This window comes from Homarus americanus, unplaced genomic scaffold (genome assembly GCF_018991925.1).
Source record: "Homarus americanus isolate GMGI-L3 unplaced genomic scaffold, GMGI_Hamer_2.0 scaffold36188, whole genome shotgun sequence".
NCBI lineage: Eukaryota > Metazoa > Arthropoda > Malacostraca > Decapoda > Nephropidae > Homarus > Homarus americanus.
Genome location: NW_024718183.1, coordinates 3,442,753 through 3,468,096, shown reverse-complemented (window position 1 = coordinate 3,468,096; position 25,344 = coordinate 3,442,753). Strand labels below are relative to the sequence as shown.

The 25,344-nt window shown below is 51.3% G+C and overlaps 1 protein-coding gene across 1 annotated transcript in view; it reads right to left on the bottom strand.

Moving 5' to 3' along the window:
• The window catches only part of LOC121859256 (blastula protease 10-like), a 55,925-nt gene that overhangs the window by 8,572 nt on the left and 22,009 nt on the right, over positions 1 to 25,344 (bottom strand). The window contains exons 2-3 of the mRNA XM_042356004.1: positions 11,368 to 11,506; positions 1,607 to 1,690 (exon numbers count right to left, since the gene is read on the bottom strand). Of these exons, the coding sequence (XP_042211938.1) occupies positions 1,607 to 1,690; positions 11,368 to 11,506 (223 nt within the window). The remainder of the gene's footprint in view (positions 1 to 1,606; positions 1,691 to 11,367; positions 11,507 to 25,344) is intronic.

The window sequence follows — 25,344 nt, the reverse complement described above, 5'->3', positions numbered from 1 at the left end:
AGATACACAACACACACACACACACACACACACACAGGTACACACACACACACACACACAGGTACACACACACACACACACACACACACACACACAGATGCACACTGTTACGACCGTGTCGTATTTTCTATTTTCTTATATAACATGCTTCCTTTTTGTTCCATATTATTCCTGTAATGATGTGTTATATTTACTATTATATAATCTAGCCTTACCCTGTTAATAGGTTTTAACTGTTATTATTTGTTCAAACCCATTTGTATTGTAACAAGCATTCTGTTTCTCTACGACCATCTGCATCGTTAAACGACCCACCGGCGGGTCGCGTGGCGGAGCCGATCTTATATATAGGACCACCAACTGACTTGAGTTAGTTCAGTCCTCCTGTCACACAGTTCACATCCTTGAGTGACACTCGTCACCTTTTGTTCTGTCGCCACCAATGTGGTATATCATGTTAGTACCTATTTATGTCTCTATTTATGTCCATCAGTATTTGCTTAGTTACATTTAAGTAATTCAGTGTTGTTTCACGTTAGTTAATTTCAGTGTTAGTTTTATATGTTTATGCAGTGTTAACGTAATCCATCGCTTTATTTTTATTCTTTTGATGTTTCGATGTTTAGTATCACTTGTCTTAAAGGTTCGATGGTGAATCAACTTGGTGACAACTTACGAGGCTCTTTATCGTGTTTAATTAATTAAATTTTAAGGGTTTACTTCATTTATTTTTATTCCTTTTAATTTACTTCACTTTTTTGTTTGGTTACGCCTAGAACCTGGATATTTAAGTAAATTAAGAGACGGCGTAACACAACACACACACACACACACACGCACACACACCTGGCTCCTCTGATCTGCAGCCAGGTCAACTAGTTGGTAGCCCATACCAACCTCCTGAACCCTCCTCCCCACCGGAATATCAACAAGTTCTCGCCAGAAGTTGCAATTTCATTTAGGAAGAATGGAACCAGTGTTAAACAGAGGGTGAACAGTGGTGAACAGTGCTTAAGTCAGTGAGAACAACTCAACAGTAACAGTCGTACCCAAGTTAACCTTCACACAGTGAGGTCCCAGGTACCAGTGATAACGGCCCGTGAGTCCCAACAACAACCAGCGATGTGTTAATCCGTCTACGATAGGAAGGCCTGGGACCACCCTCCATATAACACCATCTGTGGGGAATTACCACACCACGTCAGGTCCCTCCTAACACCATCTGGGAGGGAGTTGCTACACTACGTGTCTGCTGTTCAATACCTCAGCTCACATGATCTAAGTGACCTCCACTGTAAACATTAATCTGTATGTTCACTGTATGTTCCTTTACCTTTCTTAATGAAGGCTTTTTGTTAAACCACCAATGTCACTGTATGTAATAAGTCATTTATGTCCAATGTATATTTTCAGCCTTCGGGCTGCAGAACTTTCAATAAACCGTTAATTATTATTATTATTACACACACACACACAGGTACACACACACACAGGTACACACACACACACACACACACAGGTATACACACACACACACACACACACACACACAGGTACTCATACACACACAGTACACACACACACACACACACACACAGGTACTCACGCGCCAGGAAGGTGTACGGGATGATCGCGTCTGGCCACAGCTGTGTCGAGTCGGCGGCCTTCCTCCTCACCCTCACTCCTGACCCTGTAGAGGAGGGAGGGGAGGGGTGAGTGCTGGTGAGGGGAGGTGGGGTGAGTGCTGGTGAGGAGGAGGGGTGAGTGCTGGTGAGGAGGTGGGGTGAGTGCTGGTGAGGTGGGGGTGGGAGTGCTGGTAAGGAGGTGGGGTGAGTGCTGGTGAGGAGGGAGGGGTGAGTGCTGGTGAGGGGAGGGAGGGTGAGTGCTGGTGAGGGGAGGAGGTGAGTGCTGGTGAGGGAGGTGGGGGTGAGTGCTGGTGAGAGGAGGTGAGTGCTGTGGAGGTGGGGTGAGTGCTGGTGGTGGTGGGGGTGAGTGCTGAGGGAGAGGTGAGTGCTGATTAGGGAGGGAGGTGAGTGCTGATGAGGGAGGGTGAGTGCTGTGGTGAGGAGGGGGTGAGTGCTGGTGAGGAGGGAGGTGAGTGCTGGTGAGGAGGGGTGAGTGCTGGTGAGGGAGGGGGTGAGTGCTGGTGAGGGGAGGGAGGGGGTGGGTGCTGGTGAGGGAGGGGTGGAGTGCTGAGTGAGAGGGAGGGATGAATGCTGGTGAGGGAGGAGGGAGGGGTGAGTGCTGGTGAGGAGGGAGGGGTGAGTGCTGGTGAGGGGGGAGGGTGAGGTGCTGATGAGGAGGGAGGTGAGTGCTGGTGGGGAGGGGGTGAGTGCTGGTGGGGAGGGTGGGTGCTGGTGAGGGAGGGAGGGGGGTGCTGGTGAGGGTGAGTGCTGATGAGGGAGGGAGGGTGGTGATTGCTGGTGAAGGGGGTGGTGCTGTGAGGGAGGGTGAGTGCTGCTGGTGAGGGAGGGAGGGGGGTGAGTGCTGAGTGAGGAGGAGGTGGTGCTGGTGAGGGAGGGAGGGTGAGTGCTGATGGGGAGGAGGGTGGAGGCTGGTGAGGAGGGTGGTGCTGGTGAGGGGGTGGGTGCTGGTGAGGGAGAGGACTGGTGCTGGTGAGGAGGAGGGAGGGTGAGTGCTGGTGAGGGAGGGTGAGGTGCTGGTGGGGGAGGAGGGAGGGGGTGAGTGCTGATGAGGGAGGGGATGAGTGCTGAGTGAGGAGGGAGGGTGAGTGCTGGTGAGGAGGGAGGGTGAGTGCTGGTGGGGAGAGGGTGAGGTGGAGTGGGGAGGGAGGGTGAGTGCTGGTGAGGGGTGGTGCTGGTGGGGAGAGGGTGAGTGCTGGTGGGGAGGGAGGGGTGAGTGCTGGTGGGGAGGGACTGAGTGTGGGGAGGGAGAGGGTGAGTGCTGGTGGGGAGGGTGAGTGCTGGTGAGGGAGGGGGAGGAGGGTGAGTGCTGGTGGTGAGGGAGGAGTGCTGGTGAGGGGAGGGAGGAGGGGTGAGTGCTGGTGAGGGGAGGGGTGAGTGCTGGTGCTCTTCCCTCTCCTCCCTCCCTCCTCCCTGTCCTCTCTGTCCTCCCTCCTAAGAGTGCCAAGGTCAAGGTTGAGTTCCACTGGCCTACAATATGCCTGTGTGTGTGTGTGTGTGTGTGTGTGTGTTTGTCTGTGTGTGTGTGTGTGTGTGTGTTTGTGTGGTTGATTAGCTTCTGTGGGCATGTGATGGCTTTCCAGTCAGTCAGCCAGTCAGTCAGTCTAATTAACTGACTGGCCTGCCACCACCCCTCGTCAGCCCCACACCTCGTCAGCCACCAAGCCGTCAGCACCTACAGCTTAAGATCATTCCCCTGCCGGTAACAATAAACATCTTATCTAAGGACAAATAAACATCTTCCCTCAGCTTAACTTGGGTAAAAAAAAAGCTAGACTTCATAATCTTAAGCTTTTTTGTAGTGGATGACTTTTTTAGCTGTTGAAATACGCTGATAAGACGCTAAGTGGCTTAAGCATTGAATTACGTAACGACACACGAAATATCCTAGTCGGAATAATCTACAGAAGACCCCACACTAATGAAAGGAATTTTCTTGATAAATTTTCGGAGCTTATCTTTATCATAAGTTCAGAGAGGAAAGACTGCTACATTACAGGAGATTTCAACCTTGATCTATTAAAATCAGAAACCGACACCTCAGTTTTTGACCTTCTTGCTACCTATCATTCTAAACTCTTCTTCAACACCATAACGAAACCCACTAGAGCAGTGGTTCTTAACCTGGGGGGCGTCAGTAATTTCCAGGGGGGCTAATATTGAGAAGTTTATGAAAAAATGCATAGTATCGCCTTATAACTTTAGTTTTCTATAGGCTACTTCTTTGACTTAGGGCTTACCATTTTCTATACTTATTGACCCCCCTCCCTATCCCTCGAAACCCATGGGGGGATAACTCGTCCTGGACCTGTATACTGCTCGTTGGTGACTGGTGAGCCCGTTCTCTCCCAGTCTTCTGCACACGTCCGTGGCAATAATTCCTCTTCTCTCACATTTATTCAGTTAAGGCTGTTGAGGTATGTTTTATCCCAGTTGTTATATTTACCTAAAAATAGTCAGCAGCCATAAGTTTATTGGTGACTTGTGAACACACATGTGTTGCTCTGTTGGTTATTCGCAAGTTTTGAATTCCGTTTGTATTTTATCAGAAGTTGGTGGTGCTTAAAATCATGTGGTGGTAACAGGTGGTTATGGTAAAGTTGTATTTATGATGATATTGATTTGTTTCTTAATAATCATGTGTTTATGATCATGATGTGTTTACTATAATGTTGTGGTGTTTGTTAATATTTACTTAATAATTATGTGGTGGAGTTTATGATCATGTAGTGGTGCTTATGATCATGTTGTGACCATTGATGTATGTTAATAATCATGTGGTGTTTATGATCATGTGATGTTTGTTAATGATATGGTGGTGTTTATGATCATGTATGATTGTAGTCACTTGTAGTGTTTACGAACTTTACGATCATATGTTTGTTACTGATCATGTGGTTGTGATTATCATGATGTTGTGGTGTTCATGAGCACGTGGTGATGTTTATCTTACCTTACACGTGCCTTATGTTTTGTTCATAGATGCAAGGGGGGCGTGGAGGGAAGGACCAATTACTAGAGGGGGCGTGGTAGTAAAAAGGTTAAGAACCACTGCACTAGAGTAACTGCCACCTCTGCCACTGTGATAGATCATATCTGGACTAACAACACTCCTAACAACCTAGCAAGTGGAATTATTTATAACAATATCTCAGATCACTTCCCAGTTTTTGCCATGTATAAAACAGCCACAAGACCTGAAAGGTCTTGTGGAGTCTCAATTCAATACAGAGACTACTGCGCCGACAACATGCTCCTTTTTGAAAACTACCTAATGAATGCTAACTGGGATCTCTGTCTATGCCTCCGACAACCCAAACTTGAACAGCTGTAACTTCTCTTGCATCTTCAATACTTGCTTTGATAAATGCTTCAGTGAAAACTGTATCCATATCCAAACCCTATATCACAAGCGAAATTAAGATAATGATGAAGGAAAAACACAAACTCCAAAGGAAATTTGCAAAAAGACCTATAACTTTCGGTGATGCTTACCGAAGTATCAGAAATAGAGTAACTCAAGCAGTTAGAAATGCCAGACGTAACTATTATACAAATAAGCTCCAGTCAGCATCAGGCGACAGTAAGAAAACCTGGAATGTCATAAATTCTATCCAGAACAGGAACACTCAGCCTTCGGCCCCCCACTCAGCTTTTATGATAAACGATTCAGTTATAACGGAACCCTCCCTCAATGCCAACCACTTCAATGAATATTTTATTAATGTTGGCAAATATCTTGCAGAGAGCATCCCCGATCACCATGAGGAATTTAGAGCCTACCTGCAAAACAGACAGCAAAATGAGCTGTTCTTATCCCCTGTCACAGCAGATGAATTACTGGCCATCATAAAAATGTCCAAAGATGCAACAACAGGCGAAGACAATATACCAATGAGGATCATTAAGAAAGTAGCCCACTTATTACTACCTGTTCTCCTGCACATTTGTAACTCCTCCTTCACTAGTGGTGTTTTTCCTGATAAACTGAAAATTGCTAAAGACCACCCGGCATATAAAAAATCTGGGGACAAAGGTCTCTTCAAGAATTACCGCCCCATATCAGTCCTCCCAGCTTTGAGTAAGATACTGGAAAAGCTAGCATGTAATAGACTAAATTCCTTCTGCAATGCCAATAACATCTTTACAGACTCCCAGTTTGGATTTAGAGCTAGAAGGTCGACTGAGAGTGCTCTGCTATCCTTTACTAATGGCATCTTAAATTTCTTTGATGACAGTCAGTTCACAGTCGGTATATTCTTGGACCTCTCTTAAAGCCTTCGATACTGTCGACCATACCATCCTCCTTTCAAAGTTTGAACATTACGGCATTAGGGGCCTGTCCCACAATTGGTTTACCTCATATCTGTCCAACAGGATGCAGTATGTCTGTTATAATAATCACCAATCTGACTCCTCGCCAATCTTGTATGGAGTCCCCCAAGGTTCAATTCTCGGTCCAGTATTGTTTTTGTTGTACATAAACGACATAGTCCACGCCAGCTCACTCATAAAATACAACATATTTGCAGACGATAGTAATCTCTGTGCCAGCAACTCAGACCTCCATTCCTTGATGAGAACTATGAACACTGAATTAACTAAAGTCGGGACCTGGGTAATACGTAATAAACCGACTTTAAACCTTGAAAAAACCCACTACACGATCTTTCACAGAAGAAAAAACTTACCTCCAGGCTTGAACCCCCTGTACCTTGGTAATATAGTCCTCAAACGCGAACAAAATACTAAATTCCTCGGAGTTATTGTTGATGAGAAACTTAACTGGAGAAACCACATACGAGCCATTCACAGTAAAATCAATAAACAGTGCGGTATCCTGTATCACACTCGACGGTCACTCACTCTCACAGCAATGAAAGAAATCTACCATGATCTTGTTTACCAACACCTGATACACTGTCACACCCTATGGGTGGCCTCTGGCTCTTCAAAAACACGATCTCTGGTTACTGCACAAAAGAGAGTTGTACGGACGTCGGACAATGACCTACTTGAAAAAAACAGATCACACAAACGAAAAATTTGCTATATTGAAATTTTTAAAATTCGAGGATATTAACACCTACTGCTGTGCCCTCTTTGTTTACAATTCTAGCAATCACTTGCTTGACAATAATTATTTCCAGTTCCAGAATAATCAGAGATACAACTTAAGGCACCCAGAGCTACTAAGACCACCCCCCATGCGCTCCTCTCAGTCCCAGACCTCCATAAAATATCAGGTGTGAAGGTGTGGAACAACTTACCCCCACCCATCCGAGCAAAGACTACGCTCCCTTCCTTTAAATCATCTCTAAAAAAGTATCTATTGTCGAAGTATTTATACTTTTTGTAACACTTACTATATTTACAGTACCTGCTTTTATTGTACCATCAAAACCGTTTTATCGGAAATTATCATGTAAATAAATAAGTAATTACCATTGCAATAAACATAATTGCCAACTAGACATAATCCTGAAAGCTCTGTCCTCTTGTTCAACCTTATTACTGTACAACCCAGGTTGTACTGCTCCCCCATTATACTTATGTTTTTAAATTCCACTCTAATTTATATGTATATGTGTATGTATGTGTATGTGTGTGTATATGTGTGTATACGTATATATATATATATATATATATATATATATATATATATATATATATATATATATATATATATATATATATATATATATATATATATATATATATATATATGTGTGTGTGTGTGTGTGTGTATAAATAAATAAATAAATACAAAATAATAAATAATAAATAATAAAATAAATAAATATTGAAGTGATAACCGTGGTAACATCATGAGATGTTCTTATTACCACCATGCTATTGTACTATTCCAGATGATACTAAATGTTACATAATACTTCCTTGAGATAAATGTATAGTATATATCAGGTGCCTCAAAGAGAGCTCAGGTTCTCAACTGGCTCAGCCATGTTAATATTGTTATTATTATCCACTCTGTATCTGTGTTTTTATGGCTAAATAAACTGTTTCAATTCAATTCAATTCTACCCCTTTTATGGCTCACAGAGGGACCTTCTACCCCTTTTATGGCTCACAGAGGGACCTTCTACCCCTTTTATGGCTCACAGAGGGACCTTCTACCCCTTTTATGGCTCACAGAGGGACCTTCTACCCCTTTTGTGGCTCACAGAGGGATCTTCTACCCCTTTTATGGCTCACAGAGGGACCTTCTACCCCTTTTATGGCTCACAGAGGGACCTTCTACCCCTTTTATGGCTCACAGAGGGACCTTGTACCTCTTTTTTTGGCTCACAGGGGGACCTTGTACCTCTTTTTTGGCTCACAGGGGGACTTTCGGATCACCTGAAGAATCATCAACCCACCCTATAATATAGATAATATTGCAAATTACACGATGCTTATTACGTTAGGTTAGGTCAGGTTAGATTAGGTCAGGTTAGGTTAGGTTAGGTTAGGTTAGGTTAGGTCTGGTTAGGTCAGGTTAGATTAGGTCAGGTTAGGTCAGGTCATGTCAGGTCAGGTTAGATAAGGTTAGGTTAGGTTGAGGCTGAAGATTTACTACCATGGAGGGTGCTGACCCCACCTGAAGAATTGTCACCGTGCTAAACTCTGGGGTGACGATTCTTCAGGTGATCCGGACTTTTTACCTCGTATGGCTCAGAGGGACTGTACATAGTTTATGGCTCGTGGGTGGATCTGGACACGTGCCAGGTCGTTAGTGTCATGTGTAGGAAGTAATGTAGGGAAGCAATGGGAGGTGTAGGAATAGTACGTGGGAGTGAGAGAAGGAGAGGAGGAGGAGGAGGAGGAGGAGAATAAATTGAGAAAGAGAGAATGGAAAGGAGAGAATAAGAGAGAGAGAGAAAGGAAAGATATGAGAGATCAGGATAATGCGGAAAGGAAGAAAGGAAGGAGGAGAGAAAAGAAAAGAGAAAGAAAAGCTAGTGAGAATGACATAATAATGAAGTAACAGGTAAGAATGGTTGGGGAGAGGAGAGGAGGGGGAAGAGGAGGGAGGGGAGAGGGAAGGAGAGGAGGGGGTGGAGGAAGGGGGGAGAGGGATGGGGTGGAGGAGGGGGAGGGGAGGGGAGGGGTGGAGGGGAGGGAGGGAGGAGGGGGAGGAGAGGAGGGGGTGGAGAAGGAGGAGAGATGGGGGGGTGGGAGGAGGGGAGGAGAGGAGGGGGTGGGAGGAGGGGAGGGAGAGGGTGGGGAGGGGGAGAGGTGGAGGAGGGGAGGAGAGGAGGGGAGGAGAGGATGGGGTGGGGTGGGAAGAGGGGAGAGAGGATGGGGTGGAGGAGGGGAGGGAGAGGAGGGGGTGGAGGAGGGAGGTGTGGTTGGTATGCTGGTGGTGGTTACACGTGTGGTGCTGGAGGCTGACCCCACCCCACCCCACCCCACCCCAACTCTAGGACACGAGTGTTACAGTCCAACAGTGTGAGCCAACCACTGCCACCACTCCCACCACCACTACTACCCCACCACCACTACCACAATTACCCTCCACCACTACCACCCCCACCACCACTACCACAACTACTCCCCAACACCACTACCACAACTACACTCTCACCACCACTACCAACTACCACTACCACCCCACCACCACTACCACCCCACCACCACCACCACTACCAACTACCCCAACACCACTACCACTACCACAACTATCTCACCACCCTACCACCCCCACCACCACTACTACCCCCACCACCACTACCACTACCACAACTACCCTCACCACCACATACCACTACCACAACCACTCTCACCACCACTACCACCCCCACCACCACTACCACTACCACAACTACCCCAACACCACCACAATACTCCTCACCACCACTACCACAACTACCCCCACCACCACTACCACTACCATCACCATCCCCACCACTACTACCACCACCACCTCCACGATAAACAAAATATCCCCAAATCACGTGTCAAAAACATCCCTCACTCGCTCAAAACCTAATCAGTCAGGTCAAGTAAGACGAGACCAAATTACTTATCAAAACAACTCGTAAGACGTGAAATCAACATGGCGTCAAAAATACACTCAGACTTTACAAATGAAAAAGTCAAATATAACTTAAGTTCTTATTAACGAAAAGTACTTAAAGTAATTGACTCACAACCCTAAAAGTAGAGTTAAAAGTAATGATAAGTAACTAAACACCTGTTGAAGTGAGTTGTTTATTTACTTAAGAATAGTATGCCAATTGAATGCTTAAGCCACTTAGCGTCTTATCAGCTTATTTCAACAGCTAAAAAGTTATCCACTACAAAAAAGCTTAAGATTATGAAGTCTAGCTTTTTTTTTACCCAAGTTGCTTGAGGGAAGATAAGCTTTATTTGTCCTTAGATAAGATGTCTATTGTTACCGGCAGGGGAATGATCTTAAGCTGTGTAGGTGCTGACGGCTTGGTGGCTGACGAGGGGTGGTGGTGGCTGACGAGGGGTGTGCAGGTGGTGGTCAGTCAGTCAGTTAATTAGACTGACTGACTGACTGGCTGACTGAACAAGCCATCACATGCCCACAGAAGCTAATCAACCACACAAAACAAACACACACACACACACACACACACACACACACACACACACACACACACAGAGTCATATTGTAGGCCAGTGGCACTCAACCTTGACCTTGGCACTCTTAGGGAGGGGAGGACAGGGAGGAGGGAGGGAGGAGAGGGAAGAGGGTGGGAAGGAGGACAGGGAGGAGAGGGAAGAGGGAGGGAAGGAGAGAGATAAAGAGAAGGATGGGAGAGAGGAAGAGAGAAAAGGAGAGGAGGGAGAGAAATTAATTGGATTTTTAAAATTTGCCACGTACCGAAGCTAGTTTATTGTGCACTCCATACTAAGGGATGTAACCAAGTAGAAGGGGAGGAATGGATGGAGGAGGAGAGAAGGGAGGTAAGGAAAGGGAGGAATGGATGGAGGGAGGGAGAGAAGGGAGGGAAGGAAAGGGTGGAATACACACGCCAATTACGAACTTACTGTCCCGTGTGGTTCCTCTTGTAAGATAAACAAACACAAGGAAAACTGCCATTATTTTTTTATATGGGTTTTGATGTTTATAGGTATGAGGAGTCTTGAAATAGTTCTTCCTATTTATATTTGTTTTTATATATTTGTTCAGACCAAGGGTGTGTCTGTTGTGTGTGTGTGTGTGTGTGTTTGTTGTAGTGTGTGTTTGTGTGTTTGTTATGTGTCTGTGTTTGTTGTGTTGTTGTGTGTGTGTGTGTGTGTGTTGAAGGGACAGGTAATCAACAGGTGGTTATATGGTAAGAAAGAGATACACACACACACACACAAAGTGACAGAGAGAGATGATCACTGCTCTAACATCTGTTCTATGCTAATTTATATTATTGTTTTAGTTCCTCAACAACAGTCATGATACACTCTTAGTTCCGGGAGTATTGTGTGTGTGTGTGTGTGTGTGTGTGTGTGTGTGTGTGTGTGTGTGTGTGTGTGTGTGTGTGTCGTGTATGTGTGTGTGTGTGTGTGTTAAACTTGATAGAGACGAGGAGGCTGAATGGAGACCCCTGTTGACCCTGCTGCGGTTGGGTACCTAACCTAACCTAACCTAACCTAACGTTTGTCCATCCTCCTCGCCCTTTCCTCCTCCAACTTATCCTCCCTACTCCTCCCTCCACTTCCTCCTCCCAATCAGACAACAGGAGAGGTAACTAACCATACCCAGACTGAACCCTGGACACCCCTGGCCCACGTCTTCCTCCTTCACCGCCTTCTTCAGCGACCCTCAACCGTGGCTCCTGAAGGTGTTGGTGACTCGGGGGTAAGGCACACCTGCCCCCCCACACACTCCACACCTGTAAATAATGAGGGTTATTTATTATTGATGACACACCTGTCTTTTTATACACAACCTGTTGATATTAAGTACATTTGTTAATACATACCTGTCAGTTAACATCCCCCACACCTGTGAATATTAAGTACACCTGTTCTGCTCTGTACAGCAACAACATCAACGACAACTTAGTGACGACGACAGTTGGGTGATGGGCATCTCGTTTACGGAAAAAGTCAAGATTAAATGTTTCAAACGTGTCTGATTCTTCGGGTGAAACCTTTCTATGTGGTACTGTAGACGCTTATATGTCTAAATAATACTGTAGCAGAAGACCTTGAGCTCGCGTATCATACTAACTGTGGAGACTGTCAGGAGTGAATGTTGACGCTGTGTGGGCCTTATTATTTATACACCTCGTGATGGCAACACTCTTATGTCAATAAAACCTCGGGGGAACTACTGATGAAATGAAACGTCACGAAAATCAGCCAATGACCATCCGTATCCATTTTTCACGCTGTTTCCTCGACCAATTATAACTGTTTTTGAAAAAGCCTGTTAGTTCACGGAACATGACGCTATGTTGGTGACTTCAGTACTCAGTAGCCTCTTATGTTTTGAGTGAGCGGGCTGTCTGTCACCAACGTCGTTATGGCGTCATTAAACACCTGTAATAGTGAAGATGAGTTTGAAAATTACTCAGAAAGTGACAATAATCGTTCATATGACTCTTTTAGAGGACATAACAGTGATTACGATCGTGAAAACCACATAAAAGTTAGTGAAGACAGACTTAGAGGCAGCACCTCAACGATACTACCGGCCAGTCGGTTCATCACCCAGATATCTCCACCTCCTCCACTCATTGTGCCTCCCTCACCCAGACACCTCAACAACATGTATATGGAGCAAGTAACAAGATCACTAGATTACAAGATGTTGTAACCGCTAGATTAAGGTTAGGATATAAGTACCTCCGGCAGTATGTTCCTCAAACAGATGTGAACAAGACTAAATGTAAAGTGTGTGGCCAGACATATGGCCACACACTTGGCTACGTCCTCGACTGTGTGAAGATAGAATCGTTTAGGGACAGGTCCAAGCACACTGTGTGTGAAATGGCACAACACTTTCATCTCTAATGGCAAGATAGTCGACATATTAAGATTGTATCCACTTTTTTGCACTTGGTAGATACATCAGTTCCCATGTACAGAACCAAATACACAATGTGCTTGAATACCTCTCACGCAAATGTGAATAACAAAGTGTGAAGCCAGACATACTGCCTCACACGCCTGTACTCACGCAGTTGTGAATAAGTTACCCTTTATGTATAGAACTAAACAAATAATGTAATTGAAATACTGTGTAACATTCAGTGCCATAATATCCTGACAACGAGGGTTAATTATACTGACCCATTGTGAACCATACTGTATAATCCCTCACCCAGAACACCTCCACCTCCTCGTGCCTCCCTCAACCAGAACACCTCCACCTCCTCGTGCTTCCCTCACCCAGTACACCTCCACCTCCTCATGCCTCCCTCACCCAGACTCCTCATGCCTCCATCACCCAGTACACCTCCACCTCCTAGTGCCTCCCTCACCCAGAACACCTCCACCTCCCCTCGTGCCTCCCTCACCCAGAACACCTCCACCTCCTCCTTGCCTCCCTCACATTCAGACTCCTGTCCCCTCACCTTTCCTCCACTCCTCATGCCTCCCTCACCCAGTACCTCCCACCTCCTCGTGCTTCCCTCACCCAATACACCTCCACCTCCTCATGCCTCCCTCACCCAGAATCCTCATGCCTCCCCTCACCCAGTACACCTCCACCTCCCTCATGCCTCCCTCACCCAGAACACCTCCACCTCCTCATGCCTCCCACACCCAGACTGCCTCCAACCTCCTCTTTACTTCCCTCACCCAGAACACCTCAACCTCCTCATGCTCCTCACCCAGTACACCTCCACCTCCTCATGCCTCCCCACCCAGTACACCTCCCCCCTCCCTCGTGCCCCTCACCCAGTACACCTCCACCTCTCATGCCTCCCTCACAGTACACCACCTCCTCGCCTCCCCTCACCCAGTACACCTCCACCTCCTCATGCCTCCCTCACCCAGTACACCTCCACCTCCTCACGCCTCCCTCACCCAGTACCTCCACCACTCCTCCTTGCCTCCCCTCACCCAAACCTCCACCTCCTCATGCCTCCCTCACCCAGTGCACCTCCCTCCCCTCTGCCTCCCTCCCCACCCAGAACACCTCCCACCTCCTCATGCCTCCCTCACCCAGACACCTCCAACCTCCTCCTTGCCTCCCTCTCACAGAACACCTCCAACCTCCTCCGCCTCCCTCACCCAGAACACCTCCACCTCCTCATGCCTCCCTCACCCAGAACACCTCAACCCCTCCTCATGCCTCCCTCACCCAGAACACCTCCACCTCCTCATGCCTCCCTCACCCAAGTACCTCCAACCTCCTCATGCCTCCCTCACCCAGTACACCACCTCCTCATGCCTCCCCTCTTGCCTTCCACCTCCTCATGCCTCCCTCACCCAGTACACTCCCTCCTCCTTGCCTCCCTCACCCAGACACCTCCACCTCCTCGTGCCTCCCTTACCCAGTACACCTCCACCTCCTCCTTGCCTCCCTCCTACCTCCCCTCACCCAGTACCACCTCCTCCCCACCTCCCTCACCCAGAAACTTCCACCTCTCATGCCTCCCTCACCCCAGCTCCCCTCCACCTCTCATGCCTCCCTCCCAGTACACCTCCACCTCCTCATGCCTCCCTCACCCAGTACCTCCACCTCCTCGCCTCCCTCACCCAGTACACCACCTCCTCATGCCTCCCTCACCCAGAACACCTCCACCTCCCTCACCTTGCTCCCTCACCCCAGAACACCTCCACCTCCTCATGCCTCCCTCACCCAATACCTCCACCTCCTCATGCCTCCCTCACCCAGTACACCACCTCCTCATGCCTCCCTCACCCAGTACACCACCTCCTCATGCCTCCCTCACCCAGAACACCACCTCCTCATGCCTCCCTCACCCAGAACACCTCCACCTCCTCATGCCTCCCTTGCAGTACCTCCACCTCCTCATGCCTCCCTCACCCAGTACACCTCCCACCTCCTCGCCTCCCCTCACCCAGTACACCACCTCCTCATGCCTCCTCACCCAGAACACCTCCACCTCCTCATGCCTCCCTCCCCAGAACACCTCCACCTCCTCCTTCCTCCCTCACCCAGTACCCACCTCCTCCTTGCCTCCCTCACCCAGAACACCTCCACCTCCTCCCATGCCTCCCTCACCCAGTACACCACCTCCTCAGCCTCCTCACCCAGAACACCTCCACCTCCTCGTGCCTCCCTCACCCAGAACACCTCCACCTCCTCATGCCTCCCCTTACCCAGTACCTCCACCTCCTCATGCCTCCCTCACCCAGACACCCCTCCACCTCCTCATGCCTCCCTCACCCAGACCACCTCCCACCTCCTCATGCCTCCCTCACCCAGACACCTCCACCTCCTCGTCCTCCCCTTGATACCCACCTCCTCATGCCTCCCTCTCAGTACACCTCCACCTCCTCCTTGCCTCCCTCTTGCACCTCCACCTCCTCCTTCTCCCTCACCCAGTTACCTCCACCTCCTCATGCCTCCCTCACCCAGACACCTCCACCTCCTCTGCCTCCCTCACCCAGAACACCTCCCACCTCCTCATGCCTCCCCTCACCAGACACCCCTCCACCTCCTCGTGCCTCCCTTACCCAGTACCTCCACCTCCTCATGCCTCCCTCACCAGTACACCTCCACCTCCTCATGCCTCCCTCACCCAGAACACACCTCCACCTCTCATGCCTCCCTCTCACCCAGAACACCTCCACCTCCTCATGCCTCCCTCACCCAGACACCCTCCACCTCCTCATGCCTCCCTCCACCCAGTACACCTCCACCTCCTCATGCCTCCCTCACCCAGTCACCTCCACCTTCTCATGCCTCCCTCACCCAGTACCCCACCTCCCCTCATGCCTCCCTCACCCAGAACACCTCCCTCCTCCTTGCCTCCCCTCACCCAGTACCACCTCCCACCTCCCTCATGCCTCCCTCACCCAGTACACCACCTCCTCATGCCTCCCTCACCCAGAACACCTCCACCTCCTCCATGCCTCCCTCACCCAGAACACCTCCACCTCCTCATGCCTCCTCACAGTACACCACCTCCCTCATGCCTCCCTCACCCAGAACATCCACCTCCTCGTGCCTCCCTTATCCAGTACACCTCCACCCCCTCATTGCCTCCCTCACCCAGTACACCTCCACTCCTCATGCCTCCCTCACCCAGAACACTTCCCACATCCTCATGCCTCCCCTCACCCAGGCTACCTCCACCTCCTCATGCCTCCCTCTTAGGCACCTCCCACCTCCTCATGCCTCCCTCACCCAGTACACCCACACCTCCTCATGCCTCCCTCACCCAGACACATCCACCTCCTGCCTCCCTTATCATGCACCCCTCCACCTCCTCATCCTCCTCCCTCACCCAGTACACCACCTCCTCACCTCCCTCACCCAGACACCACCTCCTCCTTGCCTCCCTCACCCAGTACCTCCACCTCCTCCTTCACCTCCCTCACCCAGACCTCCACCTCCTCATGCCTCCTCACCCAGTACACCTCCACCTCCTCCTTGCCTCCCCTCACCCAGTACACCACCTCCTCATGCCTCCCCTCACCCAGTACACCTCCACCTCCTCTTCCTCCCTCACCCAGAACACCTCCACCTCCTCATGCCTCCCTCACCCAGTACACCACCTCCTCATGCCTCCCTCACCCAGACACCTCCACCTCCTCATGCCTCCCTCACCCAGTACCACCTCCTCCATGCCTCCCTCACCCAGAACACCTCCACCTCCTCTCCTCCCTCTTGACACCTCCACCTCCTCTCTCCTCCTCATACCTCCACCTCCCCTCATGCCTCCCTCACCCAGAACACCTCCACCTCCTCATGTCCCTCACCCAGAACACCTCCACCTCCTCCTCATGCCTCCCTCACCCAGACACCTCCACCTCCTCTGCCTCCCTCACCCATACCCCACCTCCTTCCTCCCTCCCCACCCATTTCCACCTCCACCCCTCCTCATGCCTCCTCACCCAGTACCTCCACCTCCTCATGCCTCCCTCACCCAGTACACCTCCACCTCCTTACCTCCCCTCACCCAATACACCTCCACCTCCTCATGCCTCCCTCACCCAGAACACCTCCACCTCCTCCCTTGCCTCCCTCACCCAGTACCTCCACCTCCTCCTTGCCTCCCCTCCCCAGTACCTCCCACCTCCCTCATACCTCCCCTCACCCATACACCTCCACCTCCTCCCCCATACCTCCACCTCCTCATGCCTCCCTCACCCAGAACACCTACCTCCTCATGCCTCCTCACCCAGACACCTCCACCTCCTGTGCCTCCCTCACCCAGTACACCTCCACCTCCTCATGCCTCCCTCACCCAGTACCTCACCTCCTCATGCCTCCCTCACAGTACACCTCCACCTCCTCCTTCCTCCCCTCACCCAGTACACCTCCACCTCCTCATGCCTCCCTCACAGTACACCTCCACCTCCTCATGCCTCCTCACCCAGTACCTCCACCTCCTCACACCTCCCTCACCCAGTACACCTCCCACCTCCTCCTTGCCTCCCTCACCCAGCACCTCCCACCTCCCTCATGCCTCCCTCACCCATTTTACCTCCACCTCCCTCCTTGCCTCCCTCACCCAGAACACCTCCACCTCTCGTGCCTCCCTCACCCAGTACACCTCCACCTCCTCCTTGCCTCCCCTCACCCAGTCACCTCCCCTCCCTCATGCCTCCCTCACCCATGCACCTCCCACCTCCCCTCCTGCCTCCTCCCATTTACCTCCACCTCCCTCATGCCTCCCTCACCCAATACCTCCCACCTCCTCATGCCTCCCCTCACCCAGTACCTCCACCTCCTCCTTGCCTCCCTCACCCAGTACCTCCCACCTCCTCTGCCCCTCCCCTCCCAGTACACCTCCACCTCCTCATGCCTCCCTCACCCAGTACACCTCCACCTCCTCCTTGCCTCCCTCACCAGTACACCTCCACCTCCTCATGCCTCCCTCCTCCAGTTACCTCCACCTCCTCATGCCTCCCTCACCCAGACACCTCCACCTCCTCATGCCTCCCTCACCCAGTACCTCCACCTCCTCATGCCTCCCTCCCAGTACACCTCCACCTCCTCATGCCTCCCTCACCCAGTACCTCCACCTCCTCATGCCTCCCTCACCCAGTACACCTCCACCTCCTCCTTGCCTCCCCACCCAGTACCTCCACCACCTCCCTTTCCTCCCTCCCAGTACCTCCCACCTCTCCTTCTCCCTCACAGACACCTCCACCTCATGCCTCCCTCACAGTACACCTCCACCCCTCGTACCTCCCTCACCCAGAACACCTCCACCTCCTCATGCCTCCCCTCACCCAGACACCTCCCACCCTCCTCGTGCCTCCCTCAGTACCTCCCACCTCCTCATGCCTCCCCTCACCCAGGCCACCTCCACCTCCCTCATGCCTCCCTCACAGTACACCTCCCCCTCCTCATGCCTCCCTCACCCAGTACACCTCCACCTCCTCATGCCTCCCTCACCCAGTACCTCCACCTCCTCATGCCTCCCTCACCCAGTACACCTCCACCTCCTCATGCCTCCCTCTTAGTACACCTCCACCTCCTCATGCCTCCTCACCAGCACACCTCCACCTCCTCATGCCTCCCCTCACCCAATACCTCCCCTCCCCTCATGCCTCCCTCACAGTACCTCCACCTCCTCATGCCTCCCTCACCCAGAACACCTCCACCTCCTCATGCCTCCCCTCACCCACACCTCCACCTCCTCCTTACCTCCCTCACCCAGTACCTCCCACCTCCTCACTTCCCTCACCCAGCACACCTCCTCCTTGCCTCCCTCACCCAGCCCTCCACCTCTCATACCTCCCTCACCCATTTCCCTCCTCATGCCTCCCTCACCCAGTACACCTCCACCTCCTCATGCCTCCCCTCCCCACCCAGTACACCTCCACCTCCTCCTTGCCTCCCTCACCCAGTACACCTCCACCTCCTCATGCCTCCCTCACCCAGTACCTCCACCTCCTCATGCCTCCCTCACCCAGTACACCTCCACCTCCTCATGCCTCCCTCACCCAGTACCTCCACCTCCTTGTGCCTCCCTCACCAGTACACCTCCACCTCCTCATGCCTCCCTCACCCAGTACACCTCCCACCTCCTCATGCCTCCCTCACCCAGCACCTCCCCTCCCTCATGCCTCCCCTCACCCAGTACACCTCCACCTCCCATGCCTCCCTCCCAATCCTCCCTCCTCATGCCTCCCCTCCCACCCAGCACCTCCACCTCCTCATGCCTCCCCTCACCCAGTACACCTCCACCTCCTCATGCCTCCCTCTCAGTACACCCCACCTCCTCCTGCCTCCCTCACCCAGTACACCTCCCACCTCCCCATGCCTCCCCCACCCAGTACCTCCACCTCCTCCTCCCCACCTCCACCTCCTCCATGCCTCCCTCACCCAGTACACCTCCACCTCCTCATGCCTCCCTCACCCAGTACACCTCCTCCTCATGCCTCCCCTCACCTCACGTGAATAAGGTAACATCAGAGTAAACAGTTTAGTGCAAGGGTAATTATAACACCCCCTTCTCCCCTCCTCCCCTACATTCCCTCCCCTCCATTCCCCTCTTCCCCTCCCTCCATACCCCTCTTTTCCCCTCCCCCTCCATACCCCTCTTCACCCCTCCTCTCATACCCCTCCCCTCCACCCCCTCCTTTTCCCTCCCCTCCATACCTTCTTCCCCTTCCATACACCCTCTTCCCCCTTCCCGTCCATAACCCTCTCTTCCCTCCCTTCCTACCCTCTTCCCCATCCCCTCCATACCCCTCTTCCCCCCTCCCCTCCACCACCTCTTCCCCCTCCCCTCCATACCCCTCTTCCCCCCTCCCCTCCCATACCCCTCTTCCCCCCCTCCCACCCCTCTTACCTCCCTCCCTTACCCCTCCCCCCCTCCCTTACCCCTCTTCCCCCCATACCCCTCTTCCTCCATACCCCTCTTCCCCTCCCCTCCATACCCCTCTTCCCCCTCCCCTCCCTTCCCCCTCTTCCCCTCCCCTCCCTTCTCTCCATACCTCCCCTCCATATCCCTCTTCCTCCTCCCCCTCCCATACCCCTCTTCCCCCCTCCTCCTCCCCTCTTCCCCCTCCCCTCCATACCCCTCTTACCTCCCTCCATACCTCCATACCCCTCTTCCCTCCTCCCCATACCCCTCTTCCCTCTCCCTTCCCCTCTTCCCCCCTCCATACCCCTCCCCCCTCCCTTACCCTCTTCCCCCTCCTTGCCCTCTTCACCCTTCCCCTCACCCCTCTTCCTCCCCTACCCTCCACATACCCCTCTTCCCCCTCCCTTACCCCTCTTCCCCCTCCACCCCCTCTTCCCCCCCTCCCTTACCCCTCTTCACCCCTTTCATACTCTCCTACCCCCACCTCCCTTCTTCCCCTTCCCCTCCTTACCCCTCTCCCCTCTCTCCCTTACCCTCTTCCCCCTCCCTCCATACCCCTTCCCCCTCTCCCCCACTTCCCCCCTCTCCCCACTCGCCAGCCTCTCTCCCCACTCGCCCAGCCCTCTCCCCCCTCTCCTCCCACTCGCCAGCCACTCTCCCCACTCGCCAGCCACTCTCCCTCCCACCACTCTCTCCCCACTCGTCCAGCCCTCTCCCCACTCGTCCAGCCACTCTCCCACTCGCCCTTCCTCCCACTCGCCAGCCACTCTCCCACTCGCCAGCCACTCTCCCCCACTCGCCAGCCACTCCCCCACTCGCCAGCCACTCTCCCACTCGCCAGCCCTCTCCCCACTCGCCAGCCACTCTCCCCAACTCCAGCCACTTCCCCTCGCCAGCCTCTCCCATTGCCAGCCCTCTCCCCCTCGCCAGCCCTCTCCCCACTCGCCAGCCACTCTCCCCCCACTCGCCAGCCCTCTCCCCACTCATAGCCCTCCCCCTCGCCAGCCACTCTCACTCGCCAGCCACTCTCCCCACTCGCCAGCCACTCTCCCCCACTCGCCAGCCACTCTCCCCTCCGCCAGCCACTCTCCCCCCTCGCCAGCCCTTCCTCGCCACTCTCCCCCCCTCGTCCTCCCCACTCGTCAGCCTCTCCCCTCGCCAGCCACTCCCCACTCGCCAGCCCTCTCCCCCACTCGCCAGCCACTCTCCCCACTCGCCAGCCACTCTCCCTCGCCAGCCACTCTCCCCACTTCGCCAGCCACTCCACCACTCGCCAGCCACTCTCCCCACTCGCCAGCCACCTCTCCCCCTCGCCAGCCACTCTCCCACTCGCCAGCCACTCTCACTCGCCAGCCTCTCCCCCCCTGCCAGTCACCTCCCCACTCGCCAGCCAGGGGGACAGCTGACATAAACACATTAAAGGAATCGTTATTGATGAGTAAACCTTTACGTGTGTGTGTGTGTGTGTGTTTTGTTTTTGTATAGAGTTATGTGTATGTATCCTTGTGTACATGTTTTGTTTGTCGTAGTTTCATGACTAAAGCAACAGACAGACAGACAGACAGACACAGAGAGAGAGAGAGAGAGAGAGAGAGGGGGGAGAGTGAGTACATTACCTCCCTCCCTCCTTTCTCTCTCCTCCTTCTCTCCTTCCCTCCCTCCTTCCTTTCTTCCTCCTCACCCCTTTTCCCTCCAGATCTTCAATCCTTCAATAATCTTGATTTAACCCTCCTCCTTTCTCCCTCCCTCCCTCCCCTCTTTTTTCTCCCTCCCTCCCTCCCTATCTACTTCCCTCCCTCCCTCTCTTTTTTCTCCCTCTTCCTCTTTTGTCCCTCCCCATTTTCCTTCCTGTTCCTCCTCTCCCTCTCTTCCTCACAGAATCTTCTCTCCTTCTTTCTTCTCTTCATTCCTATAAATCTACTCCATAGCATCCTTTTTTCCTTCCTTCCTTCCTTCCTTCCTTCCTTCCTCTCTCCTTTTTCATCCTTTCTCCTCTTTCCTCCTTCATTTATCTCATATTTCCCCTTATCCTCACTATCCCTACTACTATATTCCATCACCCACCAACAAGTGAAGACAGACATACAGACAGACAGACAGACAGAGAAGCAGACAGACAGACAGACAGACAGACAGAGACGTAGTGTTAGACGGCGCCGCCAATTAGTGTATTTGTCACAAGTGGTGTTGATCCTTGTAAGCGTGTGGGTCCAATTTGGCTAAACCCACGTGTATGCGGGCCTGGCCTGTGCTGATGGTCCCCACCCACCCAACGAATTGAAAGTGACTAGTCCTTACTGTAGAGTGTGACGCGAACTCATTGGTTGTGAAGGTGTAATACATAAATACAGAAAGTATATACACAGACAGGGAGACACAGACAGACAGACAGACAGACATTTAGAATCATTGGCATTGGATAGTACAGATAACTATATACCCTCACTATGAGCCATGTTGGGAGTGCGGGATGACATATAATCCTCATTTGAGACTAAATATGGCTGACAACAAACCTCGGTCGTTAAGTGCATATTATCGCATATATTTCAGTGGGTTAGGTTAGGGTAGGTTAGGTTAGGATAGGTTGTGGGTAGGGTAGGTTGGGGTTGGGTTAGGGTAGGATGGATAGGGTAGGATGGGTTAGGTTGGGTTAGGGTAGGTTGGATGGGTAGGGTAGGTTAGGACAGGTTAGGTTAGGTTAGGTTAGGGTAGGTTGGGTATGGGTAGGTCAGGTCAGGTCCACTTTCCTCGCCGATTTTGTCTAGTAGTTCAATGGTGCAATGGGGAGGCCTCACTACTTTTTGCTGGGAGGTCTGAGTGTGGTGTGTGACGACCCTCCTCCCTCACACACACACACACACACACACACACACACACACACACACACACACACCTCGTCCCATCTCCCATGGCTCCACTAACCCCTCTCTTAGCGTTGATAACACACACACGCTAACTGATATATCGCTAATATATATCAGTGTTGTAGTGTGTGTCATGATCTCCCTTTCCCCTCCCATGATATGCTCCCCTCACCCTCCTACACCCCTCACCCTCCTCCCTCTCCACCTCCCCCTCAGAGTATGACAGATCACCCCACGACATGGTTAGGTTAGGTTAGGTTGCTTAAACTAAGGTAAAATATAAGTGTTGGTTAGGATAGGATAGGATAGGTAGGTAGGTTAGGTTGGTTGGGGATAGGATAGGTAGGTTGGGTAGGGTTGGGATAGGAGTGGGTTAGGTTAGGTTAGGGTTAGGTGGTAGGGAAGAGAGATAGGATGGGATAGGTAGGTGGGTTGGGTTGGGTGGGAGGGTGGGATGGATGGGTTGGGGTGGATGGGATGGGATAGGATTGGTTGGGTTAGGATGGGATAGGATAGGATAGGTTGGGTTGGGTTGGGTTGGGATAGGATGGGATAGGTTGGGTTGGGTTGGGATAGGATCGGATAGGTTAGGTTGGTTGGGATCGTGTTAAATCCCCGTTCCGTCATCCTAACACAGGAGAGTGTAAACATATACTGTACCTTAAGACATAATAAACCCCGGGGGCAAAAATGGCGTCAAAATTCCCCTCAGACTATACTGTACTTTGAGGCTCTTGCTGAATCCTTTGAATTTAATGTAGGATCCTCTTGTCACCTGATCCTTGGTGTAGGATCTCTTGTGAGGGATCCTTAGATGAGAGGTGGGTGTGGAGGGTGGGTGGAGGGATGTTAAGAGTTTGGGGTGTGCGGGTGGGGTGTGTGGGTGGGGTGTGTGGGTGGTGTGTGTTGTTGTGGGTGTGTTCACAACAATCTAAACATGTGAAGCCTTTACTGGGTCTGTTGCTGATAATGGTGGCTGACCTATAACGTCACCGCCATTCTGTAAACAAACAAACAAAAAACAGCTGATGTGTGATGTGATGTAAACACAAAACAGATGATGATAATGACAACAGAAACAGCTGATGATGATGATGTCAAGCAAAACAGTTGATGTCAACAGAAACAGCCGATGATGATGTCAACAAAAACAGCTGATGTCAACAAAATCAGCTGATGATGATGTCAACAAAAACAGCTGATGATGATGTCAACAAAATCAGCTGATGATGATGTCAACAAAAACAGCTGATGTCAACAAAATCAGCTGATGATGATATCAACAAAATCAGCTGATGATAATGCCAACAAAAACAGCTGATGTCAACAAAATCAGCTGATAATGATGTCGACAAAAAAAACTGATGATAATGTCAAGAAAAAGTAGCTGATGTAAACAACGATAACGTAACTCAGGACGCTCGGGGATGCAAACAAACACTACAATTACACTCCATTTGCATCTCTCTGTTTTTCTTTGTGCTGTGGAGCTAAATTTTGCGAGTAAATGCTGTACACATCTCTCTCCTGTCACGCAAAAACAGCTTCTGGGGAAAAAAAACAGAGGGCGAGGATTATCTTGCATTTGTGGGTAAAGACAGTTGTTGACAGTTGTTGAAGCTCCGTGTTGCAAATGTCAAGAATGCAGATCAGTTTTATGTTGCAAATATAATGTAGGTATGGTTGTGTTGCAAATATGGCTCAAGAATGTTTGGCCTATATTGCAAAGATAAGTAAGGCGTTTCTATTAAGTGTTGCAAAGGTAAAGTCATCAAACTCTTGTGCAATATTTCCTTCAATGTGAGTCATCTTGTGACACACTGACAACCTCCCACACCTGGTACCCCACACTTACACCACTCCCACACCTGTCACCACACACTTACACCACTCCCACACCTGTCACCACACAATTACGCCACTCCCACACCTGTCACCCCACACTTACGCCACTCCCACACCTGTCACCCCACACTTATACCACTCCTACACCTGTCACCCAACACTTAAGCCACTCCTGCACACCTGTCACCACACACTGGGGTAAACCACTCCCACACCTGCCACCACACACTTACACCACTCCCACACCTGTCACCACACTTACACCACTCCCACACCTGTCACCCAACACTTACACCACTCCCACCTGCCACCATTAATACTTACACCACCCCACACCTGCCACCACACACTTACACCACTCCCACGCCTGTCACCCAACACTACACCACCACTCCCCAGCGTCTGTCACCACACACACTTACACCACTCCCCACACCTGTCACCACACACTTACACCACTCCCACACCTGTCACCCCACACTACACTACTTCCCACACCTGTCACCCAGCACATTCTGAAAGACTACTCCCACACCTGGCACTCCCACACTACACCCCACTCCCCATACCTGGCACCCCCACACTTACACCACTCCCACTGTCACCCAACACTTAGCCACTCCCCACACCTGCCACCACAGTTACATTCACTCCTACCTGTCAACACACACCACCCACTCCCACCTGTGTCACCACACTTGCTGAGTTCAAGCTCCCACACCTGTCACTCTCACACACAGTTACACCACTCCCACACCTGTCACCCCACACTTACACCACTCCCACACCTGTCACCCCACACTTACACCACTCCCACACCTGTCACCCAACACTTAAGCCACTCCCACACTTACACTCGGCAGCAGAAATTATATTTACTTTAAAACTGAAACAAGATAGTCGAAGCTAGTTATCTAGAGACAGACAGACAGACAGACAGACACAGACAGACAGACAGACAGAGAAAGTGTGAAAGAGCGACAGTGAAAGAGAGAAGGAAAATAGATACAGAGATATAGGGGAAAAAAGAGAGAGAGAGAGAGAGAGAGAGAG